Source organism: Capricornis sumatraensis, chromosome 23 (genome assembly GCF_032405125.1).
Source record: "Capricornis sumatraensis isolate serow.1 chromosome 23, serow.2, whole genome shotgun sequence".
Taxonomy (NCBI): Eukaryota; Metazoa; Chordata; class Mammalia; order Artiodactyla; family Bovidae; genus Capricornis; species Capricornis sumatraensis.
In genome coordinates, this window is record NC_091091.1 from 21,433,281 (window position 1) to 21,455,039 (window position 21,759).

The following is a 21,759-nucleotide window of genomic DNA, read 5'->3' on the forward strand; positions in this document are numbered from 1 at the left end:
ATTCTCATATATTTTAGGTCAAAATTCTCTTATTAGGCACCTACTCTTCACAGTGTTGTTTTATAATTTTTTCCTTGTTAATTGAAGGTGGAAATTTCTTTTTTACTTTTCTTTCTTTTATTTTGCTTTTGGTTGGTTTCAAGAGTTGGAAGTGAATTCAGAATGCCCTTTCCCCCACGATCTTCAACTGGAATTTTCCGGTTGAGGAAGAAATATTCTTGAATATTCTTGCCTCTAAATGCAACCCTTCTGGGGTTTCTTCGAATTTTTGGATCTAGTGGGACCTCCAGGGTTGCATCTTCACTACTGTCTATAAACAGGCTGTTCCTCCCAACCAGATAAACTTCCCTCAGAACCCTGCCCCCCAACACACTGTCTACTCCAGTCACACCTCACTTGTTCATAACAGTTTTGTGTAATCTGTACAGTGTTGTGCGCAGGTCAGTTATTTCTCCTATTGCCTTGACTAGGACGCCTTCCCCCTTTGCCCCTTCCTCGGGGCCCTCAGGTGCAGCCCCTTGAATCTGAATGCCGCCTGTTTTCTTTCAGAACAGTGCTTCTTGGGAAATGGCACCACCTGTTGCCCAAGTTGAAAACATGGGAGCCGGTCTAAATTCTTCCCTTCTCACTCACCTGCTGCGCTTACTCACTCTCCAAGCCCTCTCAGTTCTCTTTCCTGCAGATCCTCGCCACGCTTCCTGCTTCTCACACTGCCACGGGGGTTCTGCGTTCCTGCATCCTTGCCTGGACCAGCCTTGCAGCCTGGAGTTCGCCCTCGCCAGCCACCCACTTCACACCGGAGCACGTGTGCTCCTCCTTCAGGGCAGCCACGTTGCGTCTCCGGCTCGCCCCTTAGTTCTATCTTCAGACCCCTTATTGGTTTTCCATTCTCGTCGGTTAATTCCAAACATCTGTTCGGGAAACAAGGCCCTCCAGGACCTGGCTATCACTGTCTGTCCCACCTCTCTTCCCCAGCACTTTTCTTTCCTGCTGGCTTTGCCAAATAAACAGCAGTCTTTCAAAAGACTGCGTTTTTCCCTACCAATTTTTAAAAATTATGCTAAAATCCACCAACATAAAAGAGTGTTTAAACAACTCTTCTCCCTCCGTTTGGAAAGGAACTGACTCCTGTTTATGTTTCAAAACCGAGTGCAGGCATCATTTTCTATAAGACTTTCCTATCACGTACCCCTGGTCTGATTTCCGTTGTTCCTTTCTTCTGTTTCCTTAGAAAGCTCTGCATACTTCTCTACAAACATAGCATGATGCTGTCATTTTGGGTTTGTCTTCTACGATTAAAACATAAGGCCCTTAAGACCAAGGAGAATATCTTGTTTCTGGATTCCCAGTCCTTAGCCTATACCCTTGGTATGTAACAGGGATTAAACAACTATTGAAGAGCAATGACAAAAAATGAACTATCCTCTCTGTATTTACATTTTGTTGACAACAGGACAGAAAATGACTAACTGAAATTCCAGAAACCCAGGCTCTTCCACATGCCCCCACTAACCCTGCTTGTCCCCACTAACCCTGCTTGTCCCCACTAACCCTGCCTACCCCTACTAACCCTGCTTCCAACAGGGCAATCGTTGGTTAGTGACATGTTGATTCAGATTGCCCTCCAGCCGATGGAAAGCATACATGGCATGGACTCTGAATCCATTCTGTGTACCGGTGTTGCTTAATTTGTCAATAGGCTGTACCTGTGTAATCCTTACTGGTAGTAAAGAGGTTCTCTTTGAGTTTGAAAAAACTAAGTAACGTATGTTTACTGATATGACATCATATTAGGTATGAGGGTATCAGGGTATTATGTTAACTGGACAATAGGAGCCTGACTCTAAGTGATCTGGTCATGTGGGATGAAGGGACTAATAATATACATTAGACTTTGAGCAGCCTGTTAACTGGACCAGTAACAGTCTATGGGTCCAAATGTAGTAGAGGACAACTACATTTCATCGATTCTAAAGTGCCCTTGATTTCACATTTTAAAGTCTCTGAAACTGAAAAGTATCTTAAAACACATGGCATCTAAGATTCAGAGAAATGCAATATTATAATAAGTGTAAGAGAAATCCATGTCACTATTATACCAGAGAAATACAATAACCATTATTAATTGATTTAATAGTAACTGAGCCTGGAATATCACACATTAAAACAGGAAACAGTTGGGGGGAAAGCAATGAACCGCTAAAAACTTGAATTTGCATTGACTGTAGGAGAATTTTCCATGACTTGGTAATAAAAACCATCATTTATGAGCCCTTCCTAATTGCCAGGGAAAATACATACATTACAATTAATCCTTACCCTCCTAACCTGGAAAGTAGGTGTTGTTAGTTCTGTTTTTTAGATAAAGATCAGATGAAGTCTGGACCTGCCCAAGGTCAAACAGCTGGAAAATGTAAGATATGTTCAGATTTCAAATCCTATTACCTTAATTTCATCCTATGTTCCCTCCTGAATCAAGAACGGACCCTAAAGATAAAATAATTGTTACCTAAGACCAAAAAAAATTGTTTTGGACTTCACTGATGGTCCAGTTATTAAGAGTCCACCTGTCAATGCAGGGGACACGAGTTTGATCCCTGGTCCCAGAAGATCCCACATGCCTTGGAGCAACTAAGCCTGTGCGCCACAACTACCGAACTCATGTTCTAGAACCCAAGTGCTGTAACTGAAGCCCACGTGCCTAAATCCCGTGCTCTGCAACAGGAGAAGTCACCACAATGAAAAGTCCAGGCACTGCAACAAAACAGTATCACCACAACTCGACAAAGCCCGTATACAGTAATGAAGACCTAGAGAAGTCAAAAATAATAAATAAAAATTAAAAAGAAATTTTTTTCATTTGAGTGATTGCATCATCATTGAGGAAACATACTCATTATGTGTTTGAAACTAGTGGAGAAGATAAATAAGAAAGAGGGTCTTGAGCAAACTTCTTGGGTTTGGTTTATAAGGTCCCTGAGAATGGAAATTCATGAGGTTATTTCATCCTGAATAACCATAAATATGAAGTTAAGTTCAGCTTCACTGAAAGTTCAGAGCTAGTTAGAACTGACCACCCAATATATGATAACTTTTTGTGCCAATTATATAAAAGCCTTTGAGACTTAAAATTTGCTATCACTAAGGCTAAAGGCATTTTGTCCTAAACCTTTCCTGCTGTGATTTTAAATTTGTAGGAATACCAATAAAACAGCACCCTATGCATGAACTTGAATCCATCTCTCCTGTCTCTTCTTCCTACAACATCGGTCTCAATCTAGCTTGAGTTTATCAAGCTACCTTGAGAACTCTAACTGGATTGTTGACTCCTCATAAGTGGCCCCGTGGCCTCCACTTCTGGTTGTGCCTGATACTAGGATGTTCCCTTTCCCCTTACTAGCCTGTTCTGATTCTATACTTATGTCCTAGCTTGCCTCGACCCAGAATATTGCCTTGAACCTGAGTTTTGACTGTTGCATGTCCTGAGGTAGGTTATAGAAGACATTTATGCACCATAAAGAAGTGAAAGTGAAAGTGTTAGTCACCCAGTCATTTCCAACTCTTTCCAACCTCCATGGAATTCTCCAGGCAAGAATACTGGAGCGCGTTGCCATTTCCTTCTCCTCGGATCTCCCCAAGCCAGGGATCAAACCAGGGTCTGTATATTGCAGGGAGATTCTTTACCACCTGCACCATGAGGACCACCAGCACCATAAAGTACTAACTAGTCATCATGTCTTTATTTTATCAGGAAAATTTATGCTAATTATTGATGTTTTTGTGCTCATGTATATATTCTTTTTTTTTTTTTTTTTGAAAAAAGAAGCTTTATGGGAATTCCCTGGTGGTCCAGTGGTTGGGACCTGACACTTTCACTGATACTGCCCTGGGGTTTGATCCCTAGTAGGGGAAGTAGGGACTGCAAGGAGATCCAACCAGTCCATCCTAAAGGAGATCAGTCCTGGGTGTTCATTGGAAGGACTGACGTTGAAGCTGAAACTTCAATACTTTGGCCACCTGATGCATGCAAAGAGCTGACTCATTTGAAAAGACCCTGATGCTGGGAAAGATTGAAGGCAAGAAAAGAGGGCGACAGAGGATGAGATGGTTGGATGGCATCACCGACTCAATGGACACAAGTCTGAGTGAACTCTGGGAGTTGGTGATGGACAGGGAGGCCTGGCGTACTGCAGTCCAGGGGGTTGCAAAGAGTTGGACATGACTGAGCAACTGAACTGAACTGAGGGGAACTAAGATCCCACAAGCTGAGCAGCACAGTCAAAAACAAAAAGCAGCAACATCCTCCTCAGCTTTATTGAGATAAATTTACACACTGTAAAATTCACCCATTTAAGTATACAGTTCAGTGGCTTTTAGAAATTACAGAGTTTTTGCAACCATCACTGCAATCTAACTTCAGAATATTTTCATCAGCTTCCAAGGAAACTCCATGCCCATTTGCAGTCATTTTTCAGCCCGAAGCAACCACTTTCTGCTTTCTGTCTCTGTGGATTTGCCTATTCTGGACAATTCACATAAGGGGAATCATACAGTACATAGTCTTTTGTGTCTGGCTGCTTTCAAAGTTCATCCATGCCATAGTTGTGTACTTCATTCCTTTTTTATGGCCCGAAAATATTCCTTTGTATGGATATAACACCTTTTGTTTATCCATTCATCAGTTGATGGGCATTTGAGTTGTTTCCACTTCTCAATTATTATGAATAATTCTATGAACATTCTTGTGCAAGTTTTTGCATTTATATATATTTTCATTTCTCTTGGATAGATACTTAGCTGAAAGTACTAGTTCATATGGTAGCATTATGCTTAATATTTTGAGGAACTGCCAAATAATTTTCCAACATGGCTGCACCATTTTACATTCACATCAGAAATACATGAAGATTCCAACTTCTCCATGTTCTTGAAAATACTTATCTTTTTAATTTCAGCTTGCTAGTAGGTGTGAAATGGTATGTCAATCTGGTTTTGATTTGCATTTCTCTGGTGACTAATGATATCGAGAATCTTTTCATGTGTTTATTGGCCATTGTATAACTTCTTTGGAGAAGTGTTTATTCAAATCTTTTGCTCCTTTTTAAATTGGGTAGTCTTTTTATTGCTGACTTATATGAGATCTTTATGACCTAACTTTGTTAACATATGATGGGTCAATCATGCCCACAACCCAAAACTACCTGCTGTTCTCTTGGGTGGAACCCCTTTAAGATCTTTCTCCTAGGTTAACATCTCACCTGTGGCAAACAACCACACATCCGTTGACCTTAGGAATTCTGAGAAGCATATGCCATTCCCAATTAGCTGCAGCCATTGTCTCTCAGATTTCCCCAGTATATCTCAGACCTCAGTTCAGTTCAGTTCAGTTCAGTTCAGTTCAGTCACTTAGTCATGTCTGACTCTTTACAACCCCATGGACTGCAGCATGCCAGGCTTCCCTGTCCACATGAACTCCTGGAGCTCACTCAAACTCATGTCCATTGAGTGACTGATGCTATCCAATCATCTCATCCTCCATCATGCCCTTCTCCTCCTGCCCTCAATCTTTCCCAGCATCAGGGTCTTTTCCAATGAGTCAGTTCTTTACATCAGGTGGCCAAAGTATTGGAGTTTCAGCTTCAGCATCAGTCCTTCCAATGAATATTCAGGACTGATTTTCTTTAGGACTGACTGGTTGGATCTCCTTGCAGTCCAAGGGACTCTCAAGAGTCTTCTCCAACACCACAGTTCAAAAACATCGGTTCTTCGGTGCTCAGCTTTCTTTATGGTACAACTTTATATCCATAAATGACTACTGGAAAAACCATAGCTTTGACTAGACGGGACTTTGTCAGTAAAGTTATGTCTTTGCTCTTCAATATGCTCTGTAGGTTGGTCACAGCTTTTCTTCTGAGGAGCAAGTGTCTTTTAATTTCATGGCTGCAGTCACCATCTCCAGTGATTTTGGAGCCCAAGAAAATAAAGTCTGTCCTGTTTCCATTGTCTCCCCATCTGTTTGCCATGAAGTGGTGGGACTGGATGCCATAATCTTCATTTTTTGAATGTTGAGCTTTAAGCCAGCTTTTTCATTCTCCTCTTTCACTTTCATCAAGAGGCTCTTCAGTTCCTCTTCACTTTCTGCCATAAGGGTGGTGTCATCTGCATTTCTGAGGTTATATATGTTTCTCCCAGTAGTCTTGATTCCAACTTGTGCATCATCCAAGCCCGGCATTTCACATGATGTACTCTGCACATAAGTTAAACAAGCAGGGTAACAACATACAGCCTTGTCATACTCTTTTCCCAATTTTGAACCAGTTCGTTGTTTTATGTTAACAGTTTTATGTTAACAGTTAGGTGTTGCTTCCTGACCTGCCTAGAGATTTCTCAGGAGGCAGGTAGGTGGTCTGGTATTCCCATCCTTTTCAGAATTTTCCAGTTTGTTGTGATCCACATAGTCAACGGCTTTAGTGTAGTCAATGAAGCAGAAGTAGATGCTTTTCTGGAATTCTCTTGCTTTTTCTATGATCCAATGGATGTTAGCAATTTGATCTCTGGTTCCTCTGCCTTTTCTAAATCCAGCTTGAACATGGAAGCTCTTGGTTCATGTACTGTTGAAGCCTAGCTTGGAGAATTTTGAGCAATACTTTGCTAGCGTGTGCTGCTGCTGCTGCTGCATTGCTTCAGTTGTGTCCGACTCTGTGCGACCCCATAGATGGCAGCCCACCAGGCTCCCCCATCCCTGGGATTCTCCAGGCAAGAACACTGGAGTGCGTTGCTAGCGTGTGAGATGAGTGCAATTGTGTGGTAGTTTGAACATTCTTTGGCCTTTCTTTGGGATTGGAGTGAAAACTGACCTTTTCCAGTCCTGTGGCCACTGCTGAGTTTTCCAAATTTGCTGGCATTCATATTCAAGTGCAGCACTTTAACAGCATCATTGTTTAGGAGTTGAAATAGCTCAGCTGGAATTCAGTTAGACTATAAGTCCTTCTCTTTTAAGGATGAATAATACTCTATTGTATGTATAGAATCACTTTTTGTTTATCTACTCTTCTGCCAATGGACATTTGGGTAGTTTCCACCATTTTTGGCTATTGTGAATAATGCTACTAGGGACATGGGTGTGCAAATATCTGTTGGAGAATTCAAAAGAATCAATTCTTTTGAGTATATGCACAGAAACTCAGCTCTACTTTTAAAGCTTCTTTCCCTCCCAGTGTCCTGGAGCCTGGGCTGCCTCATGACATTTGAACCATTCTTCTGTGGCCGCGGCTGCTCACAGCACTCCACTGGGCCCCCACTGGGCAGTTGTTCTAGCTATTCTCTTCGGCGTCACTATTCTCTTGGCAATAACAGTCTTTTCTTGCAATTTACCCTCTTGCTCTCCAAACCCCAGTCCTGCCCCTCATTTTCTGAAGAAGATGCAGCTATGCATGTCTGAATCCTACCTATGCACATGGTTTGACTTTTATCCAAGGTGGCTTCTTGGGCCTCCATGTAAAGCAATGGCTGCAAATAGATGAGGTGGGGCAGGGAGAGATTTGCGATGGGGGTTACCATTTCATCTGCTTCAGTTCAGTTCAGTTCAGTCGCTCAGTCATGTCCGACTCTTTGTGACCCCATGAATTGCAGCACGCCAGGCCAGCTCCTTTTTCAAGGAATTTATCGATTTAAACAAATGTCTATCAAGCTTTTAGTGAGTAGTGTTTCTGTCCTGCAGTACAGGTAGATTCTTTACCAACTGAACTATGAGGGAAGCCCATGTTTCTGTCCTAGGCAGAATTTAAAATGAAAAGAGACTGTTGGGGTGGGAGAAGTAGTGAGAAGAAAAAGCTATTACTTTTATTTAAATTGTTAAAAGAGAAAAGCTCTTATTTTTTCTGGGGATAAGGCATAGCTTGAAGGGTGGTGGCATATTGATGAGTCCGGTAACAATGGGTTTGATCTCTATGTCCTTTGTCTCCCCCAGGGATTTCAGGACAAAATTTTGCAGAATGGTGGTGAAGAACAGGAACAGCTCCATGTGGGCCAGGCCCTCTCCAACACAGGCCCGTTTCCCTGAAAGGAAGAGACAGTTCCATCAGCTTGTTCCAAATTACATATTACAATAGCTCATATTAAAATACTACATACTCCTGACAGCCACTGAAAACACTGTTCAGAAAAGGGACAGCTCAGAAACCGCTAGATGATGATCAACTGGTTCAGTTCAGTTTGGTGCAGCTGCTCAGTCGTGTCTGACTCTTTGAGACCCCATGAATCGCAGCACGCCAGGCCTCCCTGTCCTTCACCAACTGCCAGAGTCTACCCAAACCCATGTCCATTGAGTCAGTGATGCCATCCAACCATCTCATCCTCTGTCGTCCCCTTCTCCTCCTGCCTTCAATCTTTCCCAGCATCAGGGTCTTTTCGAATGAGTAAACACTCCACATAAGGTATCCAAAGTACTGGAGTTTCAGCTTCAACATCAGTCCCTCCAATGAACACCCAGGACTGATCTCCTTTAGAATGGACTGGTTGGATCTCCTTGCAGTCCAAGGGACTCTCAAGAGTCTTCTCCAACACCACAGTTGAAAAGCATCAATTCTTTGGTGCTCAGCTTTCTTCACAGACCAACTCTCACATCCATACATGATATAACCTTGACTAGACGGACCTTTGTTGACAAAGTAATGTCTCTGCTTTTTAATATGCTGTCTAGGTTGGTCATAACTTTCCTTCCAAGGAGTAAGAGTCTTTTAATTTCATGGATGCAATCACCTTCTGCAGTGATTTTGGAGCCCAAAAAAATAAAGTCAGCCACTGTTTCCACTGTTTCCCCATCTATTTGCCATGAAGTGATGGGACCAGATGCCATGATCCTAGTTTTCTCAACATTGAGTTTAAACCAGCTTTTTCACTCTCCTCTTTCACTTTCATCGAGAGGCTTTTTAGTTCTTCACTTTTCGCCATAAGGGTGGTGTCATCTGCATATCTGAGGTTATTGATATTTCTCCCAGAAATCTTGATTCCAGCTTGTGCTTCTTCCAGCCCAGTGTTTCTCATAATGTACTCTGCATATATGTTAAATAAGCAGGGTGACAGTATACAGCCTTGATGTACTCCTTTTCCTATTTGGAACCAGTCTGTTGTTCCATGTCCAGTTCTAACTGTTGCTTCCTGACCTGTATATAGGTTTCTCAAAAGGCAGGTTAGGTGGTCTGGTATTCCCATCTCCTTCAGAATTTTCCAGTTTACTGTGATCCATATAGTCAAAGGCTTTGGCATAGTCAATAAAGCAGAAATAGATGTTTTTCTACAACTCTCTTGCTTTCTTGATGACCCAGCAGATATTGGCAATTTGATCTCTGGTTCTTGTGCCTTTTCTAAAACCAGCTTGAACATCTGGAAGTTCACGGTTCATGTATTGCTGAAGCCTGGCTTGGAGAATTTTGAGCATTACTTTGCTAGTGTGTGAGATGAGTGCAATTGTGCAGTAGTTTGAGCATTCTTTGGCATTGCCTTTCTTTGAGATTGGAATGAAAACTGACCTTTCCCAGTCCTGTGGCCACTGCTGAGTTTTCCAGATTTGCTGATCAACTCGTACAGTTCCTCTAACAAACCAAAATTTCTCTAAAGAGATTTATGCTCCTAATTCAATAGTTCTCCTGGGGATTTATCTGTAGGAACTAGAGATTCACCAATGAGGATGTCACTTGCATTTTTATTTATGACACTGATGAGTTATATGAAAACTAGACACACACCTATATTAGATTAATTAAACAAGGCATTGTGCAACTAGCATGTAATGCCACCTAAACATGTTTGTATGGAAGATTATTTAATACCACAGGCTGTCTTTTAAAAACATATTAACTGTTATTTTTGAAAATACTAATCAAATAACTGACTAGGATAACAAAGAAAAAAAATATGTGCTGAGTGATCTTAAGTTGTCTTTATGACCTTATGAGAAATAGCAACTGGGAGCCAATCAGCTCTTGCAAAGAGGCAAGGGTATGTGGGGCTCTGGATTTCAGAGGGGAAGGAAGAGAATGAAATGACCAAAGTCCCTCTGATGGGCTCTAGCTCTAAGAATCAGAAAATTATACAACAATGTTTAATCATTTTAAAAGAAGAAAGAAACCTGAACATTCTGTTTTAGAAAAGTTGCATATTACAAAAGGGAGATCAATAGGTAAGAGTCTACGAAAGGAGGTCCCTTTGTTATCTGATCATGTGTGACATCTGAATCGAATTGATTTGCCTTGATTTCTTTAAAAACTGGCATTGTACTTAGTCACCAGATAACAAAATAGTCCTTGAAAGACTTATCTGATCCGATTGGTATTCAGACTTAAATGGCTCCATCTTGATTTAGAGGGTTATAGCAGATTGATTTGATTAACTTTGTGATCATTAGTGGATTACTTACGTACATTCAGTAAAGCTAAAAGTTGTTCAAAAGGTTCATGTGTATGGTTTGGATGGTGTGTATCTATATTTACCAATGGAAAAAGCCACAAAGTATTTTGTTTTCCTGAAGTTGCCATTTTTATCCAAACAATGGCCTGGGTCAAACTTCTCTGGGTTAGGAAATTCCTTGCAGTCGTACAAGATGGAAGACTGTAACGGCAATACAGTAGTGCCCTGGAACCAAGAAAGAGAGAGTAGAATGGCATGTTATCATACTTATCTTTGGTTCATAAAAAGCCTAACACTTTTAATTATAGTGGATTAAACAGGACCGAGCACTCTTAAAGCTTGTGTGAGAGCTTTCTCACTGTCTTTTGTGAGAGTTTTTTCACACCCACTATCATACAATACCTTTTATCGAATAATAAGATGTTTCTCTGGGAGAAGAGCAACTGTTACAGTCAATGTGCAATAAACAATTGTTCAAAAACTAAGATTGGCAGCTCATATTGTTCAGACGTGTACTTTACTGGAACCGCCACCTCAAATGGGAAGAATTCACTTTTCGCAATTTTTTTCTTTCTGAATTCAGGTGTGAATGTAAGAAAAAAAGTTATAGTACCTTGTAATCTACAAAATCTATTGGCTCAAAGCCCACCTCCTCACTTCTAAAATGGTGTACATATGTGTATGTTTGTCGCTTAGTCATGTCCAGCTCTTTGTGACCCCATGAACTGAACTGTAGCCAGCCTGGTTCCTCTGTCCATTGAATTTTTCAGGCAAGAATACTGGAGGGGGTGGCCATTTCTTTCTCCAGGGGATCTTCCCAACCAAGGGATCAAACCTGGGTCTCCTGCATTGCAGGCAGATTCTTTACTGTCTGAGCCACCATACGCTTTCCTCTTTGCCCTATTAGAACTTGTGAGGTTTAAATGACAAAATGATAATGACCATTGATACAGGATGCTTCACATTTACCTGACACTGTGTTTAATTGTTTATAAATGTCATTTAATCCTCACTTCAACCATATTCACTAGGATCTTGTTTTTTTGGCTCATTGTATGAATGCAGAAATTGAGATTCAGAAAGAAACAATTTACTTGTGGTTATTAGCAAGTGGCATGATTAGAATTTGACCCAACTTCTATCTGATCATAAAGCACTCCTATTTAAGTGAAAGCCTCCTCTTTCCATTTTTACTTCATTTTTTATTTCCTGAAACATTATTTCACAATTTTTGGAGTAGGTAGTACGTGTACATGGTATTTTAAAAAAAGTCAAATTGAAAATAAGTTTCTTTTTCCTATACTCAAGTTCCTTGGTTTCCTTCTTAATGTAATCACTGCTATCAGAAATTTATTCCTATTTTATTATAGGTGGGGCTTCCCTGGTGGTTCAGATGATAAAGAATCTGCCTGCAGCACAGGAAACCCAGGTTCAATCCCTGGGTCTGGAAGATCCCCTGGTAAAGGAAATGGCAACCTACTCCAGTATTCTTGGCTAGAAAATTCTGTGGACAGAGGAGCCTGGTGGAGTCACAAAGAGTCGGACATGACTGAGCAACTAACAGAGCAGAAGCTCTTTAATATATCAAAAGCACTTTCTGTATAAATGAGATTACCATGTGGCTTTTCTTTAAATTCTATTTCTATGTTGAATTTTATGAAACCAAATTTTCTGGTGCTAGGCCTTCCTGTGTTCCTGATTACCTTCACTTGCTGGTGGTATAGCGTTTTTAATATGATACTAGACTTATGTGTTAATAGACTTTTGCACTGGGATTTGGCAGTAAGGTTGGGGGCTGTTTCAGTTTTGCAGTAGTCTGGTCAGGTTTGACACCTTTTCTTCCTCTTCTACACTCTCAAATGTAAAACCCAAACCCTTAATCACTACAGAAGGCTGACTACATCCCCAATGTGCATGTGAATGTTTTGATCATTGTTAACTATTATGGGCAGCAATGTCCCAAATGTCCTGATACATGAGATCTTGGGAGGAGAGAATTTGGGTTAAAGCAAGTTGACACTTGATTACTTTAGAGCTGCAGATACACTGTCCATCTCTTCCCCCTTTTTAAAATCTATCAGGGAAAATCAGATTTCTGTTCCCTCAAGATTCATACTAATGCCAATCACTTCTCCCTTAATATATCCTATCATACCTGAAAGTGTGAGGAGCCTTGGAAGCCCTGGATTAGCTTCCCCATTCCAGGAAGGCAGAGGCGGAACCACAGAGGTGAACAATGGCCTGAGAGTACACTGCATAGCAGTGACAGATTTTAAACCCAGGCCATGTAACTCAGGCCTCGTTTTCTTCCCATGTCTCTCAACTACCTCTCTTCCTGAAACAGCTACGATGCCTCTAACAGGCCCCATCTACCATGGGGTGGAGTGGTACCATGTTGCACCTTCTATCTCAGCCAGCTTTCCCAGCCACCTCTAACCTTGGGGATGACATATTGTCTGAATTTCGTGTCCCGGATCACAGTATGGGGTAAGTTAGAAGGAATGAGGGTGATGTATCTCTGTATCTCATGCAACACAGCCTCTGTATAGGGCAGCTTCATCTTGTCCTTCATGCAGGGACTTCGGGTGCGTCCAATCACACGGTCAATTTCTTCATGAACTTTGGCTGCAGAGACATGAATCATGAATCCTACTTAAGAGATGTGTTCCCTGGATACTTGGAAATGCTTACAATATGTAAAGAAAATGGCCTGGAAAAGGCTCCCAAGGTCAAAGACATGTTGCTAAACAACCCACAGCTCTGTTCTTCATAGAATTTCTATTTTTTTCTTTTTTTTAAAATTTTAGTATAAAATCTTTATTTACAGAATATTCTTTTTTAATTAATTAATTAATTTTAATTGGAGGCTAATTACTTTACAATATTGTAGTGGTTTTTGCCATACATTGACATGAATCAGCCATGGGTGTACATGAGTTCCCCATCCCGAACCCCCCTCCCACCTCCCTCCCAATCCCATCCCTCAGGGTCATCCCAGTGCACCAGCCCTGAGTACCCTGTTTCATGCATCAAACCTGGACTGGTGATCTGTTTCACATATGGTAATATATATATTTCAATGCTATTCTCTCAAATCATCCAACCCTCGCCTTCTCCCTCAGAGTCCAAAAGACTGTTATGTACATCTGTGTCTCTTTTTCTATCTCGCATATAGGGTCATCCTATCATCTTTCTAAATTCCATATATATGCATTAATATACTGTATTGGTGTTTTTCTTTCTGACTTACTTCACTCTGTATAATAGACTCCAGTTTCATCCACCTCATTAGAACTGATTCAAATGCATTCTTTTTAATAGCTGAGTAATATTCCATTGTGTATGTGTACCACAGCTTTCTTATCTATTCGTCTGCTGATAGACATCTAGGTTGCTTCCATGTCCTGGCTATTGAAAACAGTGCTGTGATGAACATTGGGGTACGCGTGTCTCTTTCAATTCTGGTTTCCTCAGTGTGTATGCCCAGCATTGGGTTGCTGGGTCATATGGCGGCTCTATTTCCAGTTTTTTAAGGAATCTCCACACTGTTCTCCATAGTGGCTGTACAAGTTTGCATTCCTACCAACAGTGTAAGAGGTTTCCCTTTTCACTGCATCCTCTCAGCATTTATTGTTTGTAGACTTTCTGATAGAAGCCATAGAACTTCTATTTTTTATATTGCTGCAAAGACCAGAGATTTCGCTTCAGGAAACATAAAAGCTGCATTAAGTATGCAGCCTCCTGCCTGAACTAGTTTGTCCTCCTGTACAGGTGAGGAGATGACCTCTGTGCAGGGATTAAGGTTTATCCCAGATTCCTGTTAAAGCAGCTGCAGAGGGGAAATGTTCAATCCTGACTCTAGTGGGAGCATCTCCTCTATCAGTATCATCCAGCCTCCTAACATTTTGTGGGAACAGCAAACACCATTTTGTTGAACAAAATAAACACTGGGTTTCTAAGACCTGTGCTCTGAGAACATGATTGAGAAAATCAAGCTAGTATAATTTCATTTTTGAATTTTAAATTATATTGGAGCTAAAAATCCCCTTTGGGGAGACGGATCCATTTTCAAGATGGAAAAACAAAGGCCTGTGAAGTGAAATAACTTGTTTGAGGTCACACAGTCAGGTATTGGCGGCTGAGAATGAGAATGCAAAATGGGAACCCAGGCATCCCTCATCTAAATTGGGCTGACTCTTCAACATTATATCATATATAGAAGAGCTGGGATTCAGAAGCTCCTCTGCTTTTAAACATAAAAAGTCTTTGATTCGTAATGGTCTCTCTTCCTTATCAGCATCATTTGATATAATTTTGATCTGTAAAACTAAACCACATGGGTGGCCCTAGGCATGATGCTCGCCAAGGCTGTCCAGAGAAAGATAAGTTGTCACAGACAGTAGTCCCTTCCCACCTTCATGAGTGCCAGGAGCTCCTATTTTATCCTAAATAAATACTCAGGATATTTGCTGTACCTTGAACCTCAGGGTATTTCATTAGGAGCAGGAACCCGTAACTCAGGGTGGCAGTGGTTATCTCTACTCCTGCTGAAAACAGATTTGATCCACAGGTTGCTAAGTTTTCTAAGTGAAATTCAGACTCTGGGTTCTGTTTCTCCTGTAGATGGCAGAGTTAAAAAGATGACAGAGTTAAATAAAGTAAAATTAAAAAAAAAAAAAAAAGAAGGCAACAGTTTATCAGAGCTCCATGATCACACCCCATCACTAGTAATAGGCTTTATTTTCTGCATGGTAGGGTAGTAGATTTTTAAAAATCGGTCATGGAATTGAGACTTCTGGTTCAACTCCCAGGTTAGTCAATGATCAGATATATGCCCTTGACAAGTACCTCTTTACTCAACTTCATCATTTGTGAAACTGGGATATAGAACAGAATATACCTCATAGGGTTATTATAAAGATGAAACGAGATACTGAGTGGAAGGCCTTGGAACAATTCTTCTTATATACAAACACTCAGTTAACGAATCTTCTTTTATTATATTTAATGAAAAAGACTAGATGATAAATTCAATGTGAACACAGTGTAGAGAAATCACTGGTTTGGAACTGGTCTGTTTCCTTCAGACCAGTGATACGAAGCATGGGAAATTGATACTACCCTAGCCCTTTAGAGTATTGTAGTGAAGAATATAGAGGTCAATTAAATATTGTGTTAAACTATGATGAGTGCTATGAAAGGAAATTTCAGGGTAATACTCCTTTTACCAACCACCATGGACTGATAGAGAGTTGGTATGAAGGAAAATTTTTAAATGACTGAATTAAAAACCTAGCTATTTTTGTTTTCTCTTTCCCAGACAAACATCTAGTCCTCTGAGGGCCAACAACAAACTTTTCCATCAGAATGAAGAGGATATTTCAATGCACATTGTTGATAAGTGGAGTGAGCTTGAATGTCTCTACTAACTCCAGGGAAATTTCTGAGAAGAAAAGAGAGCATCGTCATGCCTTCCTTCAGCATGTTTTCTAAGGAAGTCAAGCTTTCTAAATCAGCCCTCCCAGAGATTAAGAAGACTAAACAGGTTATTAGTAATTGACCGTTTGCTATAACTTGCACACTTATGATACAATTGCACAGTGTTTTTCTTTTGCTTATTTATGTATGTTTGGGGAATTTTGGCATGAAAGTCAAAGTATTAGTTGCTCAGTTGTGTCCAGCTCTTTGCAATCCTATGGACTGTAGCCTGCCACGTTCCTCTGTCCATGAAATTCTTCAGGCAAGAATACTGGAGTGAGCAGCCGTTCCCTCCTCCAGGGGATCTTCCCAACCCAGAGATCAAACCTGGGTTTGCCTGCTTTGCAGGCAGATTCTTTACCATCTGAAATAACGCTTTACTGGGGAAGCCGAACTTTGGCATAAACAAGGTTAATTTTACAGGGCTCAAAGAATTATTTTCAGATTTTAAGTTGTTACATATGTATATATATTGAAATATCCTTTTTTTCAGAAATACAAAAATTGAAATTATATTGGTTAAAAGTTTTGTGCACACAACAAAAATATGGAACACTTCACAAATTTGTGTGTCATCCTTGCACAGGAACCATGCTAATCTTCTCTGTATCATTGCAATTTCAGTGTATGTGCTGCCAAAATGAGCACTGAATATCCTTTTGCAGTCTATTGTTTGTCACAGTTTTGACTGTTTTCCTGCTGATGTTCTCATGGACATTGATGCTGGTATCTTAGCCAGCGATGTTCTAAGAGCTGGTGGCTGTGTGATACTTGCTATTCAATATGTTTAAGACCACTGATGGTTAATTATAATGTGTTTTTTTAGAATCTTTTATCCATCGTTAGTTTTAAATAATGAAATTGTTCCACGGGAAAACACAATCCAGTTTTTATAATGTATGACATACTCCCTGGGAAACATTGTGGCAAACAATGGGAGACTATGGGTGTGTAAAGAAGATGTGTGTGTCTTTTAGCCACATTAAGATAAATATATGCTCAGAAACATGCATATATATACATATATGTAGCTCGTCATAAATATATACTGAGAAGATTTCATTAAATGCTAGTGTCCAACCAAGTACAGGAAGTAAATAGAAATAAAAGGAAATAATATGTATAATATATATATTTTTAGAAAACTTATGAGTTTTTGCCCAACTAAAAAATTTATGACATCTTGATTCCACTTGTTTGACTTAGTATGAATAAAATACTAGATTTCTAATTTAGAGAAATAGATATGCAATAAGCCACAAAGGTTTATGTATAGCACAGGGAACTATAGTCAATATCTTGAAATAACCTATAATGGGAAATAACTTCAAAAATAATATATGTGTATATGTATAACTGAATCACACACACAAAAAAAGAATTCTACTTTTTGAAATTTAGTAAAGTTTATCTTATTGCCAATTTTTCTAAATGTCCTATGGACATCTAATAACAACACATGTAATACAAAATTTTAAGTACATTTGTATAGGATATGATTAATATAAATTAATTAAATACAAATTTATTACATTTATATTATTAAAGACATCATTCAAGATGCTTCTATTCTGATTTTTTCTGCACTTGATAAAATATTCTCAGAGAAATGTTAATATTTCTCACTATGATTGTATATTTTTTCTTTTCCCTTATGTCTCTTCTGATTTTTGCTTTATGTATTTTTGTTTCTTTGTTGTTGTCTAAAGGTTTATGATGTCTATCTTCTTTTTGAATTGTACCCTTTATTGTTAAAATATATATCTTTGTTTCATTTAAAATAAATAAATTTTAAAAAGAAAATAAAAGCAATACAAAGGAAAAAGAGGGCTTTTCCTCTTTTAAAATTTCTGCACTATGAAAAATTTCTACTATTGTTAATAGCATACCTCACTGCCACAAGATATCAAAATATCAAGAATTACCTACATGGTGTGATTATGCTTTCCTGCATCCCCATGGACTGATAAAATATAGTATCAGGGAAAGATGCCATGTACAATACCTGCTCCATCCTGCTGAGGAAACAGTCAATGTAGTCTTGAGGGTTATTATGATTCAGGGACTTTTGATGCTTCTTCACTTTTTCCAGAACAAAGTAGTGAACACCCTTAAGCCTTTTAGAAAATGCTCTGTGCTCTCCAGGGAGAGGCTTTATGAGTTTTGGCCATAGATTGTAAATCTAAAATGAGAACAAAAAACACACAAGCAATTCAGTTTGTGAAGAGACACCAGGGTTTCTGAGTGGAGCACCGAACTCTCTGCAGGGTCTGGCCAAGGAGCTTTCAAGCTAAAGAGAAGGTAGGATGACCATCACATACATGAGAGTCGCCCCTTCTCATCTCCTGCTCGACCATCCTCAGCCAACCTCAGAGTGAGAGAAGGGGAGAATGTGCACAGGAGCCTTAAAAGAAATGCAGGGAACTGGGAACATGACGTCTTCTTTTGAGGGAATCACCTCATAGGAGCGAGCAGAAGGCAGCCTTCATAGGTGCTGGTCTAAGTGACACTGTACTAATCCACTTGACATAAGACACACATGGAAGGACGGGGACGGTGCTTGCCTTGGCGCATGCTCACGGGACGAGGTGGGCAGCTTGCAGCTCTTTATCCTGCTTGTGGGCTCCCAGTATACCCAAGAGGTCAAGTGCCAGAGTAAATGGAGACCTGGCCTTACCTGGTTCCAGAAAGAGCTTACTCGATTAAAATTTTTATTTAACAAATCCAGCAGGGAGTGAAGGGTCTTATCGTTGTAGTGGAAACATTCATTGAAGAGGATGGAGCAGATCACGTTGCAGGTAGCACAGGACAGGGTGAGAGCAGGGTTAAAGGGCTGAGCTGGCGTGAAGAAAAAACAACTCTAACATGTAGAATCTTTATCAGCCTGCATTAGGGTTTCAAGAAGATGGCCTCCCTCCTCCTCAGATGATACTTATATTTTATTTTCTCTAAATTTCTTCAAATTAGGATGTAAGCGTCTTCTAATATTAATACTATATGCTCTATAGTGTACTATGCTACTACTCTCTCTCTCTCAGAAGTCACTCAGTCCTGTCCGACTCTTTGTAACCCCATGGACTGTAGCCCACCAGGCTCCTCCCTCCATGGAATTCTCCAGGCCAGAATACTGGAGTGGGTTGCCATTTCCTTCTCCAGGGGATCTTCCCGACCCAGGGATCAAACCCCACATTGCAGGCAGACGCTTTAACATCCGAGCCACCAGGGTTTATATTATTCAGTGAACATGGTAATAGTCATAAGAGGAGTAAGTAATATTATAGAATATTTACCACATGCTGGATACTGTGTAAATGTTTTGCAAACTGTATTATCCAACCCTCAATCTGAGGTTTGATTTTTAGCCGCATTTTTCAGATGAGGAAACTGCACCTTAGAGAAATAAAATAACTTGCCCAAATTTACACATCCAGTAAGTGCTGAAGTTGGGAGATGAATCCAAGCAAAGGGATTCAAGGATCCTAAGTAACCGCTTTGAGTCATTTTCCTCCTGCCCCGCTTTTCCTTGCCAATGCCCTGGTTAATAGAGCAGATTGTGGACTGCTGAGCATCTCCTGAAGGAGGAGCTTTGGTGGGAAGGGCTGTGTGCGCAGTAGCCCCTTGGCCCAAAAGATGGTCCATGGAACACACCCTCTGATTTCCTGAGCTCCTCCACCAGAAACTGGGCCTCCTCCTGGATCCTCTCCTCGAGGCTCCTCTTCCCCATCCCAAAGTCCCTTAGGCTCATAAGGGAGAAGCGCCGCATTTGCTTCCACGTGTCCCCATTGCTAAAAAAGAGTCCTAGGAGAAGAAGCAAAGAGCAGAAAAGTGGTTTTGCATCATAGAATCAAATGTCCCCAGAAGCTGATCTCTTGTGTCCACCCTGCACTGTGCCCACTGCCCCTTATCAGGAATTTAGCAACTGGCCTTTGAAGAGCACAACGTATTCTTTGGTTTGGGTAAAATATTTGTCACAAAGCAAACAAAACCCAAGTTCTGGTCAACAGAGGACAGAGGTGACGGAGACAGGATCATTGGCACTTAGAGAACATTCCCAAGTGTGGGAAGGGCCATCTGTCTGGTTTTGTTAAAGATGGTAAAGACTGGCATGTGTTCTCACAAACCCCTCTCCTGAGTGTCTGTTTTTGCACTTAATATCCCTCTGACTTGTGGTTTAGTTCTATCCATGACTTCCTCTACGATTTGCGAACCCACGGACTGTAACCCACCAGGCTTCTCTGTCCATGGAATTCTCCAGGCAAGAATACTGGAGTGGGTAGCTGTTCCCTTCTCCAGGGGATCTTCCCAACCTAGGGATCGAATCCAGGTCTCCAGCATTACAGGCAGATTCTTTACCAGCTGAGCTACTAGAGTGGGTAGCCATTCCCTTCTCAAGGGGATCTTCCCAACTTGGGGTAACAAACCTAGGTCTCCTGCATTGCAGGCAGATTCTCTAAGGTCCGAGCCACTAAGGAAGCCCCTATTAGAGGACAAGCAACTGCAAAGCAGAGCAATAGGGAATATGCATTTCTCTTCACCTCCAAATTTACTACAGCTGTTAGCTAATCTGAACTAGAAGGAACTCAGGAACAAAGGAACTCAGTATGTTCACACCCAATGCTTTTTCATTTCTTCCTCTGTATATGTCCTGAATTTCCTCTCTCTCTCAATGTACTACCAGTTTCCTAGTACCCCACACCCAAACCTCAGGGCATTTTCACATCCCTCTTGCCCTATACAGCTGCATTTGGTAAATCCTGTCGATGCCACCTTCAAAATGTCTTTTTCATCTGTCCCTTCTTGTCAATTCAAACTACACTACCACACTTCAGCTTCTAAAGTTATGATCATCTTCAAACCAGTTTCCTAGGTTTAGAGTTTCTAGGTTCCTCAAAATCAAACACAAGGACAATTTTTCTGGTGCTTAAAAGCATTCAGTGGATTTCCCTATACCCACCTCTCACCATAAAGAAGGCTGAGTGCCAGAGAATTGATGCTTTCTAACTGTGGTGTTGGAAAAGACTCATGAGAGTCCCTTGGACAGCAAGGAAATCAAACCAGTCAATCTTAAAGGAAATCAGTCCTGAATATTCATTGGGAAGACTGATGCTGAAGCTGAATCTCCAATACTTTGGCCACCTGATGCAAAGAGCTGATTCATTTGGAAAGACCCTGGTGCTGGGAAAGACTGAGGGCAAAAGGAGAAGGGGATGACAGGGGATGAGATGGTTGGATGGCATCACTGACTCAATGGGCATGAGAGTGAGCAAACTCAGGGAGATAATGAAGGTCAGGGAAGCCTGGTGTGCTGCAGTCCATAGGGTCGCAGAGTTGAACACGACTTAGCCACTGAACAACAACAAAAACAACCCCCTACCTCCCCACCCAGTCTCATTATGATACTTTTAAACTCCTCAAAACTTTCCATCATTCTCCCCCTTGGCTCTAACTCTGAACCAAAAATAAAATAAAATAAAATAGATATTAGTGTATTAAGACTATGGATTATGGTTATTGGTTCTGGGTTCTAGAGTTAGGCAAACTGAATTCAAGTCTGCTCCAAAAGTTTCTAATTTGAATGAGCAATTAACTTCTGTTGCCTCAACTTTTCATCTGTTGAATGGAAATAAAAGATATCCTCCTCATGGGGCCATCGTGGTAACTGAATATGGTAATACATGTGAAACCCCTAGCATGGTATCTGGCACACAAGAAGTATTTAATAAATATTAGCTATTATATAATTATAGTTATTACAATAATAATTCAAGTCAATAGTAATCCAATTATTATAATGTCTAACATTTATAATAATTATTGATAGTAATATTATTATTGAACTTTAGGAATATTTTCATCTCAGGCATTTTACATCAT

At 40.5% G+C, this 21,759-nt stretch overlaps 1 protein-coding gene and 1 non-coding gene across 2 annotated transcripts in view; both read right to left on the reverse strand.

Annotated features, from left to right (window-relative positions):
• Positions 1-7,846: 7,846 nt before the first annotated feature.
• LOC138070546 (cytochrome P450 2C23-like) overlaps positions 7,847-21,759 on the reverse strand; it is a 29,449-nt gene continuing 15,536 nt past the window's right edge. Inside the window, exons 3-9 of the mRNA XM_068961799.1 lie at positions 19,534-19,683; positions 18,563-18,723; positions 17,891-18,067; positions 14,883-15,024; positions 12,845-13,032; positions 10,491-10,632; positions 7,847-8,058 (exon numbers count right to left, since the gene is read on the reverse strand). Of these exons, the coding sequence (XP_068817900.1) occupies positions 7,847-8,058; positions 10,491-10,632; positions 12,845-13,032; positions 14,883-15,024; positions 17,891-18,067; positions 18,563-18,723; positions 19,534-19,683 (1,172 nt within the window). The remainder of the gene's footprint in view (positions 8,059-10,490; positions 10,633-12,844; positions 13,033-14,882; positions 15,025-17,890; positions 18,068-18,562; positions 18,724-19,533; positions 19,684-21,759) is intronic.
• On the reverse strand, positions 16,427-16,533 carry LOC138070581 (U6 spliceosomal RNA). The gene has a single exon (XR_011144154.1). It is a non-coding gene; the product is annotated as a U6 spliceosomal RNA (small nuclear RNA).